Source organism: Solea solea, chromosome 15 (assembly GCF_958295425.1).
Source record: "Solea solea chromosome 15, fSolSol10.1, whole genome shotgun sequence".
In the NCBI taxonomy this organism is placed as follows: Eukaryota; Metazoa; Chordata; class Actinopteri; order Pleuronectiformes; family Soleidae; genus Solea; species Solea solea.
In genome coordinates this window covers 10,717,637-10,735,661 of record NC_081148.1, presented here as the reverse complement: position 1 = coordinate 10,735,661, position 18,025 = coordinate 10,717,637, and the positions used below count along the sequence as shown (strand labels likewise).

The 18,025-nt window shown below is 38.6% G+C and overlaps 1 protein-coding gene across 3 annotated transcripts in view; it reads left to right on the top strand.

Annotated features, from left to right (window-relative positions):
* The first annotated feature begins 3,741 nt into the window (after window positions 1–3,741).
* srbd1 (S1 RNA binding domain 1) overlaps window positions 3,742–18,025 on the top strand; it is a 42,953-nt gene continuing 28,669 nt past the window's right edge. Inside the window, exons 1-14 of one of the 3 annotated variants that reach the window (XM_058650758.1) lie at window positions 3,742–3,824; window positions 4,274–4,338; window positions 4,897–5,269; window positions 5,442–5,678; window positions 6,271–6,437; window positions 6,737–6,854; window positions 6,949–7,087; window positions 7,298–7,394; window positions 7,518–7,704; window positions 12,785–12,888; window positions 13,484–13,591; window positions 13,780–13,937; window positions 15,023–15,110; window positions 15,220–15,327. In XM_058650758.1, the coding sequence (XP_058506741.1) occupies window positions 4,274–4,338; window positions 4,897–5,269; window positions 5,442–5,678; window positions 6,271–6,437; window positions 6,737–6,854; window positions 6,949–7,087; window positions 7,298–7,394; window positions 7,518–7,704; window positions 12,785–12,888; window positions 13,484–13,591; window positions 13,780–13,937; window positions 15,023–15,110; window positions 15,220–15,327 (1,949 nt within the window). In that variant the 5' untranslated portion in view covers window positions 3,742–3,824. Of the gene's footprint in view, window positions 3,834–3,871; window positions 4,082–4,273; window positions 4,339–4,896; window positions 5,270–5,441; window positions 5,679–6,270; window positions 6,438–6,736; window positions 6,855–6,948; window positions 7,088–7,297; window positions 7,395–7,517; window positions 7,705–12,784; window positions 12,889–13,483; window positions 13,592–13,779; window positions 13,938–15,022; window positions 15,111–15,219; window positions 15,328–18,025 lie in introns of those variants that run through there. The other 2 variants (XM_058650757.1, XM_058650759.1) reach the window with 2 other exon arrangements.

Below are 18,025 nucleotides of genomic sequence, written 5' to 3'. Positions count from 1 at the left end.
ACAGGTTTTATTTTTGTTGCTCAGTTAAATGGGGAAAATATATTTATAATTTTCACGTCTCAGTTGTTCCTAATAGTTAAACAATATAACAATACTTCACCTCTTTAGTCAGACATAAACAGTCAGCTTGTTCATTATTTCAGTATCTAAATATAATGATTAATATAAAGAGACAGTGACAAAAAAATATACTTATGAAAGCCGCACAAAAATATGAATGAATTTCTCTCTGAACACTCAGTTCACCTCTCTTTCACGTAAACTCCACATAACTTACACACCATTTAAATCTTTAACTCTTAGCCATTTGAGAAACAGGTTGATGTCACATAACAAAATCATGTATAATCTTGTAAATATGATATTGATCAAAGTAATAAGATGATAGGAAGCAGATGCATGATTATACTTTGCTAATATATCGGCTGTTGCGTCGACTGAAGAAATATGATAATGATGTCCCCGTCGCTGATCTGAGAAACAGAAACAGAGAAATAGTGAAAACAGCAACTGAAAGTAGCCAAAATATAATATGTAATGCAAAAATATAATGCACTCACCACTCCATCAAGGCATCAGCATGTGGCATGGTCAACACCTTGTTCAAACCTACAATGACAGATGTGTGGCTGTCAACAACTTTGCACCTTAATTAAATTCACTAAAGAATCATTATACTTTTAGTATTGACCAGTTATCATGTCTCACCGGTGACAACAGATGTACTGCATCTGGTCGGCCCATTGCTCAGGGTTCCAGGGATCTGCTGCCCATCGCCTGGATTCACACACCAACACTGTCTCATGTAGCACTGAAGGGCCTGGTAGTGGCCCTGCTCATCACAAACAGGGCGGAACTCTGGCACCGGCACAGGCTTCAAGCCAGCAGCTTCAAGTTGGCAGTTGGTGTCTGTGAGAGGAGAGGTGAGTCATACATGTATATGTATGTATATATATATATATATATATATGCATATTTGTATATGTATATATGCTGTTTATATATGAAAGGGAGACGTGCAAACTCCATAGAAATACCTAGTTTAACTGGGGCTCTGGTGGAAGCATCCTCCTGCAATCAGTGAATTCAAACAGAAAAGCGAAAAGAAAAAAATTAAACTTGATTTTACACATGTATGACTTGATTCAAATGAATGAAATTGATAAAATAAAAGGTGACTGTTTTAAATCTGAATTTATGTTGATGAAACTCAAAGAATATCAGATCATATAAGCTTTAACACATCAGCATATTTCATCATGTAAAAATAACACACAAATACAATCGTCCAGATTTGGACTATTTTACCTCATCCAGCATGGACAACATTTCAATGGGCTTGGGCAATCTCATCGGTGCAGAAACTAAAGAAAGAAATTAATTGAATAGACAAAAGACAGAATAGGTGAGAAACATCAGTGTGACTTTAAAACTACTATTGACATTACTCGTTTGTGATCCAATTTAATATTTTTAGCTGGTAACAAAATCATTTATCCTCATTGAAAGGCCACAGTGTGCAGGTTTCCCTCCTCACCAGATCTTCCCTTCGACAGCTGTGCATCCAGCTTATTGTTCTGGTCCTCCAGAGTTTTGATCTCATTTTTCTGGTTGAGAAGGAAGTAGGCGATCATTGCCTGGCTGACAATCAGGACACAGGCCAGCAGCGTTATACCTGCCACCTTATAGGCGCGCGTGGAGCGCCTATAATGAGAAAGAAAGGAGGGAGAGCAAGTGAAGCCAGGATAAATGGAATAAGAAGAAAAACATAATGATCGATCTTGAAAATTTGAGACAATGAAGTAGCTTTGTCGTATTGTAATACTTTAGCCGAGATCAGAACATGGTTAATATGCTCAGATATATTTTACAAAGGGGGAAAAAAATTGATATTTGATATCGTCCACTGAGACAGACACAGAGGAGAGGTTGGTCAGAGGAGGAGGAAGCAGAGGAACATCAGATACACTAATGTGTGTGGCCTAGAATAAGGGAAGTATTCATGGAAATCGCACCAAAATGTCAGGATATTTCACTTTCCCCTTTCAGCTTCATTTTGAAAACCCCCATTTATTGAAATGTTCACCCTCACAAAAATACTACGGTGTTTCGACAGGGAAAGCTATGATTGGCTATATATTTGGAAACATACTGTAGAGACCATTGTTGGAAACCCACTAAAAAACGTATGCGACCAGCTTTTCTGCCAACAGCGCCATACTTTCTTCATAATTGTGTGAAGAAAGTGTGACATGAATGAATTAGTTAAGTGAGTTATATTTCTAGCACCAGATGAAATTATAACAAATTGTTGTTTGTCTGTAGACTAGCTAATGTCTAATGGCAGAAAAAAAAGCCACATATTTGTACACACACACACACACACACACACACACTTCTTACCTTTGTTCTGGTGCTTGCTGGCTCGGTGCCCCGAGGAGAGCTTGAGTTTGGACCTCAGGATCTGACATTATTCACAAACAATCAAGAACCAACAAAAGAACCAAAAACCTGGAAACACAATCACAAAATGAGTTAAAACATTTACACATCGTAATATACTATCACCCCCTCCCAATCTCTCTCACACATACTGAAAATAATTTCTTACCTTCCTTTGTACAGGTAAGAAGAATGATGATAGGACTTAGAGAGGTGTCACTGTTATATGTGTATGCGAAGAGACAAGAGGAAATGAAAGCAGTGCATGTGGAAAAACCCGTATCAAAGTATGAGCTTATTAAAAACGACAATTCTGATTGGTCGCTAATGTTGCTGCATCATCAGTTACCAGGGGCAGTGTATTGTGATGTTTGCAATCATCAAGCACAGAGAAACAAATGACATTTCTAATAAAGCTGAATTTGGAGCTGGTAAATACTTTAACATTGGTTATTGCTGATTGTTATTATTGTCTACATATTCAGACAGTAATGCGTTGGGTAAAGATAATGCATTACTTAGTATTACTTTTTTGTTGTTGAGAAAATTGCAGACATAAGACAAGGTGGAAAGACTTAACAAATACCTGAACTCTTCTGTTTGAAACTACAGCCGTTATGGCACCACACAGAAAGGACTTTAGAACAAAACTTTAGATAAAATTCTGTGTTTGACAAATTACAAAACGTTCTTTCTTTCTAATATTTTCCACCTGTACAAGAGTTTTTGTGAGATTTTCCTCACTTGATGTGAGGGTCTAAAGACAGAGGGTGTCACTTGCTGTACAGACTGTAAAGCCCTTCAAGCCAAATTGTCTATGGTGCTGGGCTATATAAATAGAATAGACTTGACTTGAATAATAAGATTAATTTATTCACTTCGTCATTCTTGTAACCATTTTGTTAGTAAATACAGACCCCTGGCACTGCAGGTTTTCTGTGTGTGTAGAATGTGACTGTATATATATACAGGCAAAAACATCTGCATAATGGAACCAGTTGATGCTTTGTAGTACAACTCCATTAAATGTAACACATGAGTATACATTTGCATTAGCACAAGTAGGACAACAAAATGAATCATTAAACCTGACACTGACATTTTTCAATGAACAACTTGAACAAGTGCACAAGCATTATATAATGTTCTCTTCTTTAGGTCATAACATACGTTAAAAACAACGAACAAACTAAAACATAAACTCATTGGCGGAAGTAAAACTTTAATTGGCGCAGCCTCACTAAAAAAATGGGTACTTGCCCTTTAAGACCTTTCTGAGTAGTCATTGGTAAACCCAAATTGTTGCAGGAAGCAGAAATCCACCGACTACAATTTCCAACAGGATACCAACAAAAATTTGGGATATTTCAAACAGTGTAAAGGTTCACGTAGTGAGTTATTTTTTCCACTACAACTTGAGAAGGAACAGTTAGACAAGCGAATGTTCCCCCGGCGGAGCCATTCAGCCACGCTACCTTTGCTAGCGTCAGTGTGAAGCGGCAAATTTGAAGTAGCAGCTAACGTTAGCTGACAAACATTTTCATATTCATATCCACTTTTATCCAATTTAATGTTTGTGCCAATGTGAGCACTGATTAAACAATCGTGCTCTCTATCTGAATACTTATTTGTTGTGAATGTGAGTATAACTATGGCTAAAGATACACGTCAGTTAAGAGTGCTAATCCGCTGTATTTTCTATCATTAGCGTAACCAGTTGGGCAAATTGCGTTAGACATGTCATCACATGGTAGAAAGTATTTTGTTTATGATGTCATTTAATGGCACAGCTTTGATGTAGATATTGACAGCCTTATACATTTTCTAATAGATGATGCGAAGATCCCGAACAGCCACGAGAAAAGTTGTTAAGTACACAGACGATGACTCCGACCTGTAAGTACCGTTCATTGATTCGTTGCAGTCATTTAACTAATTGCATGTCAGCAGTTCATCAAATCGAAAGTTCATTACTGGACAAGGAACTCAAACGCATTCCTCAGTTTAACACCACCCCATCTTGCAAGCTTGCAGTTGTTTTAATTGGTTCTTCCTTGGACCATAACCTAATTTCGTCCAAATCTACCCTTAACTTTACAGTCATGCTGCTCGCACACAGACACATGCAGCTAATAAAAGGAACACATTTAGTAGCTCTGCTAAGAAGGTTACTTTTTTTCCCAGTGTTTGTCTGTTTGATTTTGATGACATTTGTTTGGGGTGTAGTAGGTTATGGCCAATGCAAAACTAATTTACAATATGGATACTGACATTGTGGAGGTTTGTGCCCGCTGACTGCTATCTCTTGTTATGCATTACAAATACAATTATCAATGACAATGTATTGTGAATGCTTTATGAGACAAGGCAAACCTGTGGAAAAATATCAAGATTCAAGAGAAAGTGCCAGATCTATTGCAGTAATATAATTAGTTTATTTTCCACTCCCATCAGGTCCTTTTCTCAGACAATGAGTAGTAGTGAAGAGGAAAATGAGGAATGGAGGCCACCAGAAACAAAGTCTAAAGTACCCAGAAAGACCAGTGCTGCTGCAGCAGATGAGAAAAAAACAGCTGCCAAGAGCACCGTAAAACCAAAGGAGCCAAAAGCTCCTAAAGTGCATAAAAATCCGAAGCCAAGGACGCCACGCAAATCCACTGTTGAAACAAAGACACAGTCCAGTACAGCTATCAAATATTCTGGTGTGTCTGGTTTGGCTGGCACAAAGAGGAAACAAAATGATACAGACAAAGAAGAGAAACAAATGGATGGTTCAGTGGGAGGAAGAGCAGAGGAAAGTGGACCTAGCACCAGAATGAAAGAGGAGGTGAGATCTACATACAGTCTCTCACACACACACACACACACATACACATACAATAACAAGTACAAGTAATAATAAGTACCCTAACTCTTTGGTGCATAACTACTTACCTTTTTTAACATTTTTTCTTTCTTTCCGTATACCCTGACTACATGTTTCTTTCTTTGTTTGGTAGAGAGTGTCCTTCATTGTGTCAGACACCCATGCAGACAGATGGGCAGATGAGGGGCCATCTTTAGCTGGCCTCAAAGCAAAGAAAGAGGAAGTGGAGGAGGAGGACTACACATTTGATGAGCCGTGTCTAAAGAAACCGAAGACTGCTGGTCCCTGCCTGGGACAACCAACAACTTTACCACCAGCACGAGCACAAGCTCTGAAGAGTGAGCTCAATATGAACTGGGACTTGATTGAGGTATTTCTGCATTTTTTTTTGGTGGGATACATGTGTAAAAATATAAGCAATGTATGTGTGCATTTTGTTTTTTAAATTTATATTGCTACCTGTGTTATCTAAAGTTAGAGAGTTAACTACCCAGATAAATGTAAATACACTTTGATTGAGACATTACACATTTTTACAAGAATATTATAACTACATTTAAAAGTGGGGTTTTACAATGAATAGAAATGTTATATATGTAAATATGGGAAATCAAGAGGTAACTTAACATTTACCTGCTCTCTCTTCTTTCCTCAACCACCACCAAACTACTATGAATAGTGAGATCATCCACAAAAACAATAATGCAGTTCAAGTTACCAATACAAGAGATTCAAGAGAAAGTAGATGCCTGTTTCTAACGCACACCTAAATATCTAAATTATCTCCATGTTGTATACAAACCCACTGGCTGTCAGAGTGGGCAAACTTAATTCAAACTGGCTGTTGAGTTATTAAGTAGTTGTTATTTAGTTAGTATTTTACTCCTTGTTAACTGCCTACTTGCTGTTTCTGTATATGCAGTAGATGTTCTGTTATACTCTCTGTGTATGTCTTTCCTCAGCTTTTATCCACCCTGACATGTGTGGAGCAGTGGGTGTGTTTAAATATCATTTCACTGCTACGCGAAGAGAACACGGTGCCATTCATGGTGCGCTACCGCAAAGAGAAGATCAATCATATGGACGCTGATGCAGTCCGTGATGTCCAGCTGGTATATGAGGAGTTATGGTAAGGAACATCTTCAGTTAAACAACATAAAAAGAACTAAGCCTTGTTTTCCACTCATACTCTTCCTGCACACATCATCGTACCAAAAAAGCACATTTAGACAAAGATTCATATACTTTTATGTATATAGCAGCCTTGAGTTGAGCAGGACTGAGATCATTTCCAGACATTGGCCACTAGATGGTGCAACTGCTCCAGCTTTAAGACATGAAATGGTATATAATTGGTTTACTCTTTTACTTGTGTACTGCTTTATTGTGTTTTTTGTGTTTTGTTAATTTTCATGTGTGTCTTTTCAGCACTCTGGCCAAGAAGACCCAGTCAGTGATTCAGACCCTTAGGAAGGATGGAGTTTTGACATCTGAGTTAGAACAAGACCTGAGGAGGTGTCGATCAGCTGATGAACTTGATCATGTGGTCAGAATCGCATCTTTCATCTAGCAGTATTATTAAATTACACTTAAGTCCTTATTCAGTCATCTCATTCCAGTGTGTTTGTCTTTGTTTGCAGTATTCTCCCTATAAAAAAGGCAGTAAGCTGTCAAAGGCTCGCAAAGCTAAAGCGCTTGGCCTTGAGGAGGCCACCTCTGCACTGATGGAATCGCCACACACGATGGATTTAAGAGCATGGGTAAAACCTGATACCCAAGGTAAGGCATACATATCCTATGATGAGTTTTGTTGAAACTAACTGTAACTTGGCTTGTAAGGTCAACGCAATTCTCAGACAAGCTAACATAAAAGTACAATTACATTTAATTTGTGTTACAATTATCAACGCCTTGTGGAAAACTATATTTAGACCTTGTAGAAGAGCTCATTAAAAGTCTGTTTACAGTATGCTTATGTTTGTTTGACAGGTCTGTCATCAGTGGAAGAAGTGGCTACAGGTGTGGAACATATCTTGGCTGATATGATAGCTAAAGATCCTGAGACACTGACCTACGTAAAAGAATTGTGAGAACATAATGCATGCATACATATCAAGTTGTTTTTGATGTACAGATGAAAGGTCATTTTTGTATTGGTGTCATACTTAGCTCAATGCTTTGTCTCTGCATTCCTCTTATTCTGTGTCAGGTGTGAGAACAACTTTGTCATGATCCAGTCCTCTGTGTCTAAGTCAGCGCAAAAGGAGAAAGAGCAGGAGACCCCGGTACAAAACTACAGAATACCAGATGCCCAGCAAAACAAAAACAAAGACATTGACAAGTTCCACCTCTACTTTAAATTCACCTGCAACATTGAACGCATTCAACCCCACCAGGTAGGTCCTAGTCGGTGTCTGTCAATCTTTATTTACATAGCACCTTTCATACAGATAAAATGTAATACAAAGTGCTTCACATAACCCCCCCCCACCCACACCTATACATTGTTAAGATACATTCAAGCACCTCAATATATATAAAATATTAAGTCCAGAATCGATCATAACGAATGTCCGGGGACCCACACACACACTGAGAACATGCAAACTCCATGCAGAAAGGCCCATGCAGAAAGGCCCTACCGACCAACACTTGGTCGGTAGACATTACAAGGCAACATTACTAACCATTATTATGATATTATAAATAAGACAAATTAAAAGAGTTGCAATCAAAGCAAGAACAGATTTTTTAAGTGCGTTTTGACTGATAGTCCCCCTCCCCACACACACACACACACACACACACACACACACACACCCACCAAACACAGAGCATCTGTTTATGTTTGTGCCATTTCTGTCTGCTATCTGTGTGTCGCTTCTGAATGCTAGTGATGTCAGTCACAGTTAGCCTTGTCTGTGTCTTCACATTTGCCCCTCCTGTGCCCTGCTCTGCCTCCCCCCCCCCCGTCCCTCCAGTGACTGGTGGGTTACTCAGAGTTGGTGCCGAGCCTCATGTGTCACCATAACTTCCATCACCCGCTGCCTCTCTGCCACATCACACTCTCTAGCAACCGTGCGCTGCCCTGCAGTCATACAATCACATACACATACATGCACGCATGCACACTCGCTCTCACACACAAGCGCACCCAGCAAGTCCCCTCATTCTCTCCTCTTAACATATGTGACATGTCCCCTGCCGACATGCCATTGGATTAGGAAGCTTTGATTGACAGGTGTTCTCTTGTAGTGACAGTCACTGCTGCTGGGCGCACAGGCGGACACGGGTGTGGAGTGGAAGTAGAGGGAGGGAGAGAGTGAACAGATGATCGTAGCTAAGGTACATCTGTCACTTCACTTAGCTCTCTCTGCTTTTCCCTCCCTCCCTCTTTTCCCGATTAAGCCTCAGTTTTCCCATCTCCTCCACACCTCCCCTCTGCTCTCCTGTGTATGTGAGGCCTTTAATTTGATGACACAAAGTATTAATCCACAAGCAGCTGTGACCCTGCTAGCTGTCAGACTCCGGCTAAAATGAACCTTTTCTGCCGTCAAGTTGGCGGGAAAGAGTAGCAGGTGTGAGATGTGTTTTGACAGTAGGCATGTGTGTAAACGCACATACTTGCCCGAGTATTAAATTAAAAGGATGGGAGATTGTATGAAGGCAGCAGTGAAAAGATGTCATATTTGAGCCAGTGAACATGCAAGTTCAACTGTAGATTGAGACTGAGAACAGAATGGCAAATATGTTTTCTAAAGTCACTGGTTGACATTAGGAAAGTTAAGACATTAATATTAATTCTGCTGATTTTGTCTAATCAATGGATTTTTTTGAATCCATAAAATGCTTTGCCTAATATTGTGTATATATTATTTAATATTGTCAGTTTTTCTGTCTGACCAACTTTACAAAACCCAGAAATGCATAATCAAACTAGACAGTTATTATAATAATAATAATAATAATAATAATGATAATGGTGGTAATAATAATAATAATAAGAATAAGGAGTAATTTATTCAAAGTAATTTAATGTTACTACATATAAAGCACTGGCATTCAATGCGTCTTTCATAAGCCATTTCACATATCTAGTTGAGATAAGCTGTGATTTAATTTTGTCAGATTTGATTTGAAATCTTCTTCAAGGGGTACACATTTAGCTTATAGCTATTAGCAGCTGGTATGTTCTTGAGTGTGCCAGACCATATTTGTTGAATGTGAAGTGGACTACTTTTAATGCGATTTACACTGTGATCAAATGGTAGTTTATCGTTCTTGTATGGGTATCCCCTGCAGTAAAGCTCAAGTAGATGGAACTGTTTTATCAATTAAACACTTGTTTTTGATGAAAGGGTGGAAGAAACACATCGCATTATGTGCAATGTCAGTCTCTCACATCAATACTCAGCTTTGTGTGTGTGTGTGTGTGTGTAATGTGTATATTGGGTTTAAATCATATCGGGTCCTCATATGATGTGATACTTTTGTATGTTGGTGCTTATACATAACATAACATAATTTGTAAATCCTATAAAATAGTGTGAGTCATCCAGAGTTTACAACAAAAATACAATTTTAATCACATGCTTATCTGTGCACTTGGGTCTGATCTGAAGTTGGTTGCCCCATTAACATCCAAGACCGTATGCTGTGTTATTAATTTTGGATAGAATCAGAGTGTAAATGGGACTCAAGGTGTTCAAAGATGTTCTGAAAGTGTGTAAATTCAAGGTATGAACAGAGCTTGTTCTCGCTGAGCAGCCAGTATATTTATATAAAAAACGAGTGCATCATGCTAGAATATTATCCCATGTAACTTACTTACTACATCCCACATGCTTTATGTTATAGTTTCACTGTTTGTCAAGAACATTTTATGGCCTATGTAGCTTTTTTTTTTTCAACCTTCTTGCACCAGTACAGCTAGTCCATACCCTTTTCTGGTATGGCAATCTATACAAGTATATTTAATGATTTTTTTTATGGTGTATCAACCAGACCAAAAATGTGTACAAATCTGCCGTGATTCTGTGTGTTGCCATGAGGGTATCTGTTTGTGTATCGCTGATATACTGGGTGGTTAATGTATGTGTTGATAACAGTATTCCTCTAAAGAAAAGATGAGACAGACAAAGAGACAGATAGAGAGAGGACGGTCTTTGGCTGACTGCCCTCCCTTATGGGCTGGTGGGAGGATGAAGGAGCATCCAGCAGACAGTCTGTCTTGTCTTGTCAGGGTTTGGCCAGCACTTGGCTACCTGTCACTTGTGGCCCATCCGACATGCAAACACACACTTCTCACATCACCCTTCCTTTCAGATCAGTCTCTGTATCCCCCCAATGACCCAACACAGGCAGAAACTGAGAGGCGTAGAGATACACATCATCAACACGGACAGCAGCCAGCTGTCAAAGAAAACAGCAAGGCCCCATACTGCCCCATGCCAGTTTGGCAGTCATGCTAAGAAATGATTAATTTGAAGTTTTTGACAGTTAAATTACAGGATGCGCAGGAAAAGTTTACGGTTTATGTATTTGTTTAGGCTTTATGGATTTGAAGTGGTGTTAAATTGTATTTCTTGTTGCCATCACCCAGGGTTGCCATCACACAGGAAACAACTGGAAGGATTGCTAATGATCACAGTCTGTTACACTGAATCTACGAAAATACTTTTTATGGACACAGATTTTATCCACTCCTCAGTGTTTTGTGTGTTGCAACTATTATGTGGATTCTGTTATATGTGATTACTTAAAGTCTTAACTTCGATTACCAAAACACTGTGCCCTCTGTCACATCCCTGCCCTCTCTCTCTCCCTCTCACACACACGGCTTCTACGATATGTCAGTACTTTGGTCATTTATATGTACTGCATTAATTGTATACCTGTCTTTTAACTTAGCCTCATACTTTATTCTGTTGTACTTGGTTTAGGGAGCACTTGGTTCCCTGTGTTTCTACTATACTGAGAAACACAGAGAGAGTCATGGCTTCATCAGCATTGTGTGAACTTATTTGAGAATGGTTTGAATGTAGTGCAATTTTTGTTTAGGTACTTTTAATAAGCAATAGAACATATAATGTACTTGACATAGTACTCTTTCTTAATATTTTGAAACCACTCAAAACCGGTTTATAAATTATTTGTCTTTAACACCAAAACTTCCTTGTGACATTTGCCCCCCCAAAAACCCAATTTCTTGCTTGACCGATACCACTTATTTTTGCTTTTCTGTCATATTTTTTTTTTAAAATCATTTCACAACATGATAATTTGACTTGTTAAAGCAAATAGTGTTTTCTAAATCACATAAACTATCCTATTCACCATCAGTGTGGAATACTTGGCAACCATGAAATGTTTTAGCGAGTTTGTATTTACCTCTTTAATTTGACTTGTGGCTTTTCCAGAGAGCTGTGTCGTTCCCTGGACTGTGGTGTTCAACTTCATTGCTTTGATGAAGATTGTTTAAGAAATAACATCACAGTCAGTGTAGCTGCCTGGAGGAGAGAAATGCCAATTATGATGAAATTTAACTTTCATCATAATTCAAAAAATCTTGCTGCATTTATTCTTGCTTCTCAATGCCATTAGCTGTTTTTTGTGTGGGAGCTGCACATGGGCGCAGCACATCTGAGGGTGCTGCTGACTGGTAATGGTTGTGGCACTTTGTGTGTGAGTGAGATTTGGGTTAGGTGGGGGTAGGCCTTGCGGTCTCAGCACTGATGGTGGCATAGTGGTGGCATTTGTCAGCTTGCTTCTTCCGCTTGGGCTCCAGATTGACGTCTTTTTTTCCCTGGTCCTGTTCTGTGGCAGGGTAAAGGTTCCCCGCTGAAAAGGTCAGACACTTACTACTGTTTGCTTAACAGCATGTAACAGTTCCTCTGAGGGGGGACCAGCACATAACAGGCATGGCCACAGGACACACTCCTATGCTCATCTCTTTTACTTTTTACACATGTATGGAGAGTTTAGCTTTTATGCTTATGTGTTGTAGGATAAGGAACATGTGCTGGTTATGAAAAAAATATGACATGCATACAAATTAAGAAAACCTATTTGTCGGTCCAGCTTAACAAAAACAACCAAATATTATGAGCACAAGGATAATCAATTCATTTTCATGTTTCTAGTTTGCAGAAATCACCTCTTCAATTCAGCTGAACGTTAAACCGTTTATAATTTTCAACTGTAGAAACAAAGCAATCCAACTACAATTATAACAAAAATATATATGTATATATATTATGTATAATAATACATATATAAATAGAAAATAAGTTGCACCAACATTAACAGAGCAATTTGCTGTTTGCATTTTGACTGTTGCCTTTGTGAGTTGTTTTCACTCTTTTATCCATGTTCTCCTAATAGGATTTATTATATTGCATTAACCACGGGAACTCTCTCTCTCTCTCTCCGTGTTTGTGTGTGTGCTTGCTTTCATGAACGTGTGTACGTGTGCAGACCCTGGCAATTAACCGTGGGGAGAGTCTGAAGATTTTGACGGTCAAGGTGAACATTCCTGAAAGGGTGAAGAGTGACTTCACGAGGTGGTGCATCAACAACAGGTCAGAAACACAATAAAACTTTATGTAACTTTATATTGTATAACAATAATGGAGCCTGTCTTCCATTTATAAAAGTGCTCCCTCCAATACGTAGGAAGAGATTAAAGATTTTAGTTTGATCTCTCCCTAAGTGGTTAATTTTACAGCAGTGAATTAGTTCTTCATTGATGTTGAAAAACTGAATATTAAATTGCCTTTTAACGTCACTGGTATGAAGGCTCCTCACTATTATAAAATCCAGTCATTGGGTTAATTTCTTTTTTTTTTTTAGCAGAGATTTTACCTTGGAAATAATTGAGTTGAATTAAAAAAAGAAGATAAAGAATTTGTAATAGAATTTTTATGCTTTCCCCCCAAAAAGTAGAGTTTAAAGAAAATAATTTTCTTTGAAGTGGTGTTTCATTGGTCTATATTGCTTCATCATTTATGTTTATCACAATTTAGGTTGTAGAACAATTCAATAGAATGTTATATTGTTTGAGGTTAACAAGCAAGTTATGAAAACTGTACAAGTTCACAGCATGTCTATTTTTATAGTTTGTTTTTATCAATGAAAATCAAAACAATCCTCATTCTCTTCACTATTTTGGTACAGGTGGAGGCCAAGAACATTTGCGAGAGAAGAGCTTTGTGATATCATCAAGAATGCAGTGGAGGACTCTTACAAAAGGCTTATTATTCCTTTCCTCACCAGAAGTTACAGGTATTTTGTATTTGTGTTTTCTTAAGGCTTTTCTTTACTTGATGACCACTTGTTCATTGACACCTTCACTATATGCTTCTCTTTGCCCCGTGCTTTCATTTGTGACTCTTTTTGCTGGAATTCATTGCTTTCCCTGTCTTGTTATTTGCCCCTATTTTTATTACTCCTTTTTTATGTCCTCTCTGTAGGAATAAGCTGACAGTTGCAGCAGAGAAGGAATCCATTGCCTTGTTTGTGCGGAACCTCCGCCAGCGCCTGTTGGTGTGTCCAGTCAGGGGTTGTGCCATCCTGGGGGTGGACCCTGGCTTTAGACATGGCTGTAAGCTGGCAGTCCTCTCCCCAACTGGTAAGTAAACTCACACTCATTGTGTACTGGATAAAAAACATCAGCTGAATAGTTTGAGATATAATATAATTAATCTACATGGTTGTTTTTATTTTACTACACTCATATTAAGAGACCTTGTTCTCCGTAGTACATAAAATCTGCATTGTTTGAGCAGCAGCTTAATTCACTTACACTCAAAGCTAATACAAATGTATTGTGTACAACTAAAGGAGTAATCAAAGTACAGCTATTAGGCTGCAAATATGTCACAGTTACTTGAATGGAAGCTTCACTTATGCATTAAAACTTTAAACGAGTAGTAGAATCACCAGTATCTATGAACAAGCAGAATCATTGTAATTTATCAACAGTATTTTCCCTGATTATTGTCACATATTCAAGGTTTATTCAAGGTCAACTGAAGCCTATAAATTCATGGCTAATGTGCTATATTTTCTCTCTTTCTCACATCTCATGTCTGACCCGTGTACATGCTTTGTTCGCTACATTATTTAAGATTCAAGCGAGTGGAGAAGCATTAACACACATTACAGAGACTGTCTTTACCACTACGGTCAGAGACTAGATACCAGTTGGCATGATGGTACTGGTGGATCGACTATGTTTGTCTTTTTAATGTGTGTCTTCTGTACTGTACTGTATGTCTCAGCATGCCTCGCAGTATGTGTGGCCGCACACTGTGCAAGGGTGGGTCCCACCGGGTCCCACCCTCTGGGTAACTGATTGTGTGGCCACAAGGCACACTGACACACTTACAACAGACGGACACCAGCGTACTATGGTTTGGTGGGTCTTAGCTCACTTGACTTCCTGTCAGGGTTTTCCATTCACGTTTCCATTTACTACAGCTCTCCTCTGAGGTAGCAGAGACCTGACAGGCAATGGATTCCTGTGGAGGATTAGGCATTGCAGATGGGGAATTCATAAATTATAAATTCATTTTAGCATTCTTACTTCATAGTATATACAGTGCAGTGGAAAGACACTAGCTTCATAATGCATAGTTGACTATATTGAGCTCCGTCTTGTCATGTCTATCAATTGTTTTCTCCTTCCGTTTATCTTCATCTTTCTGCTTTCAGGCCAGATACTCCATACTGATGTTGTCTACCCACAAGTAAACAGGCACAGAGAAGCAGACAAACTGTGCCACCTCATGAACAAATACAGGTACTGCTGGTTTGGTAGCAGTTCAACTGAATGCCAATAACTTATAATCAGGGAGAGTCAATTTAACTAACCTAATAATTACATCATCTTTCTCCCTGCTTTCTACTAGCTGTACCAAGGTTGTCATTGGCAATGGGACAGCATGTCGTGAAACTGAGTCATTCTTTGCTGACCTCATCTCCAGGCGCCGCTTTCACCCTCTGGATGTGTCATATTGGTAAGTTCTTTCAGTAAATGCAGGCTGTAATGGGGGGCTGGTTTATTGTGATCCATGGCATAGTCTGATTTATTGCATCATGTGCTGTAATTAACTAATATTCCAGAATACTTCATATGTTAGTCAGTAAAAAAACCCCAATAAGATTGTCGTCACTTTTAAATATCAAAAACATCAATACACATTTTCACTGAACAGATTTTTGAGAACCATTTGAAAAGAGTTAATGCCACAGTTCAATCTGCCATTGTCAAACACATGTAGATTGGTGCCTACGCAACATTGGGGCAGACAGTGGGATGAATAGTGATGCCAGTCAGATCAGGAATGATGGTGAGAAACTGAATAAGAAATAATCATATTTGTATAAATGAAATCAGATTGTTGAGAGTTTGGGAAAAAAAGTGTGTGAACAAAGGGGGTCAGGAATGTGAATAGCTTAAGAACAGAAGTGAAACAGCGAGACACAGATGGAGAGAAGACAAATTGTAATGTGTCCCCCAAGCGAATATTGGCTATTACAGCCATCTGGACTTTGTTCCACTTTGGTCCAATTGAAGGTTGGTGGTGCGTGTTTGTGCCTGTGAATAGGACAGTCTACACTTCAGAATACAACAGCACAGAACCTCTGTCCAAGCATAATAACCACTGGCTGCTCCTCGCTATGTCTCCCACTCTTTCTGCTGAGTTCCATGTGTGTTTGTTGACATGAGGTTAGCAGTGGGACCACAGTCTAGAATGATACAGAGCTTTGCTTGGATGTGTGTGTATTTAAGAGATTTCTCAGTATTTTTTAGTTCATGCACACATGCACTCTTGAGCGGTCAAAGATTTTGCTTAATAGCCCAGGTATTTGCTTAACAGGTCAATTTCTGTCTATTTGCAAAAATCTATCCAAAATAGGTTTTTATTAAGTTAACATCCACTTAATTATTTTCAGAGAGGCTTTTTCCCCCAGTTGAGTCTATTTGAGTACCTTCTTGGTACCATCTTGATATAATGTCTCTCTTGTTCCTTCTTTTGATGCAGAGGTTGGTATTGATACATTTCACAACATGTCAGAATGTTGGACTTTTGACAGTTTGATGTGGTGTTGCTGGCTGAATGTCCTTTGTCACCTAATATGATTAACTGTACTTTAAAAGCAAGCCATAGAAATATGGTTGTTGTTATCCAGGCAATATTTTACTGGAGTCATCTGGTCTCACTTTGATTTCTATGATTGTGGCTGATGAACTTACAGAAACCTAGATGTTTAAGCCGAGTCTGTGAGTGCCTGCGTATTCCTGTCCCCTTTACCGTTCTCTCCTTCCTTCCTTTCCTCTTTTTTCCATTATCTCTCCTCCTCTGTAAGTTTTCTTAAATAAAAGTCCAATGGATTAAAGGTGCTTTTGAAATGCCCCACAAAGTCCAATGCTCTGGGGGTCCCCCTTATATAGTGTGTCTTTGAAATACAAGACGCTGAAATATGGGCCCACTTTGCATTTAAGTGTTGCACACACTATGTACCACATGTGATACCTTGGTCGGGTTGACCCCAGATGAAAATGTTCAGGTCCACTGGAGAGCAATAGGACAAACCAAATGTGTTACACAAATCACATCTTCTCAATATTCTATTAATGTATCCCTTAAAAATCACTTACTTGTGATTTTATAGTGATCTTGAATGTTTTAACAGTATAGTATAGCTTCAGTGTACTTTATTAGTTTAGTTTTAGTTTATTTGGCAGTAAGGGAGAAAAGGCCTTTATTTGTGGTGATCAGTCATTGATTCATTGTTTAAAGCTATTAAGATATACAGTGTTTGTAGCAATGACTTAATTAGTAAATTCAGTAGCCCTTGATTTAAATTATTGATGTATGCATAAGTCATCAAAATAATGACAAACCCCTAATAAGATTTTAAAAGAACATCAGCATGAATTGGATTTGTGGTCCGCTGATACAAAATAAAACTAAATGTACACAACAACAGGCATGAATTTCATTTGTCAGCTTGTCATAGTTTATAGAAAATGGAATTTATGCATTGTGCAATTATTATATCTGAATGCACACAACTCCCCACACAACTCCCTAAAAAACATTATTAAATGATCGCAGATTAATTCGAATTTATACAGAGACCTTCTCGTTGTCTTTAACACTTCATATGGTTGTCATTAATTGTATATACCACCCGCTTTTGAGGTAGTGATGAAGTAGTCGAAACCAGTACATGACTGCGTTGTAGCTTAACTAGTAATGTGTGTTTATTTATTTCATTTTTGACAGATATTTCGATGAAAGTTGACCTGAAGTTGGTAAATTTTGACCAAAATCACCCTAGATGGATTAGAAAGGAAAACAGTGGAAGACGACTGGCCTCATGGAGGGGCAGTTGTTCGTAACTGCGAGGGTCTTACTCCCCTGCTGACTGACCTAGAGCTGACCCTGCCCTGCCATTAGGGAAACCTCATTACTACAGCAACAAATGTGATGGCAATGACAGAGAATAGCTATGTAGCTTCAGAAACAGCAAGGGGTCTTAGTGCTTGCTGTGAATGTCCCTAATATAATTAATTGACCCAGTTTCTGGTACACGTTGTGATATTGTGGGTTTCTTTACATATAAGCATTTGTTCTTGCATGAAGTTGCTTCAGACCGTTTTTGAAAATGAGAAAATGTTTCAGATAACCAATGCGTTTAGGAAAC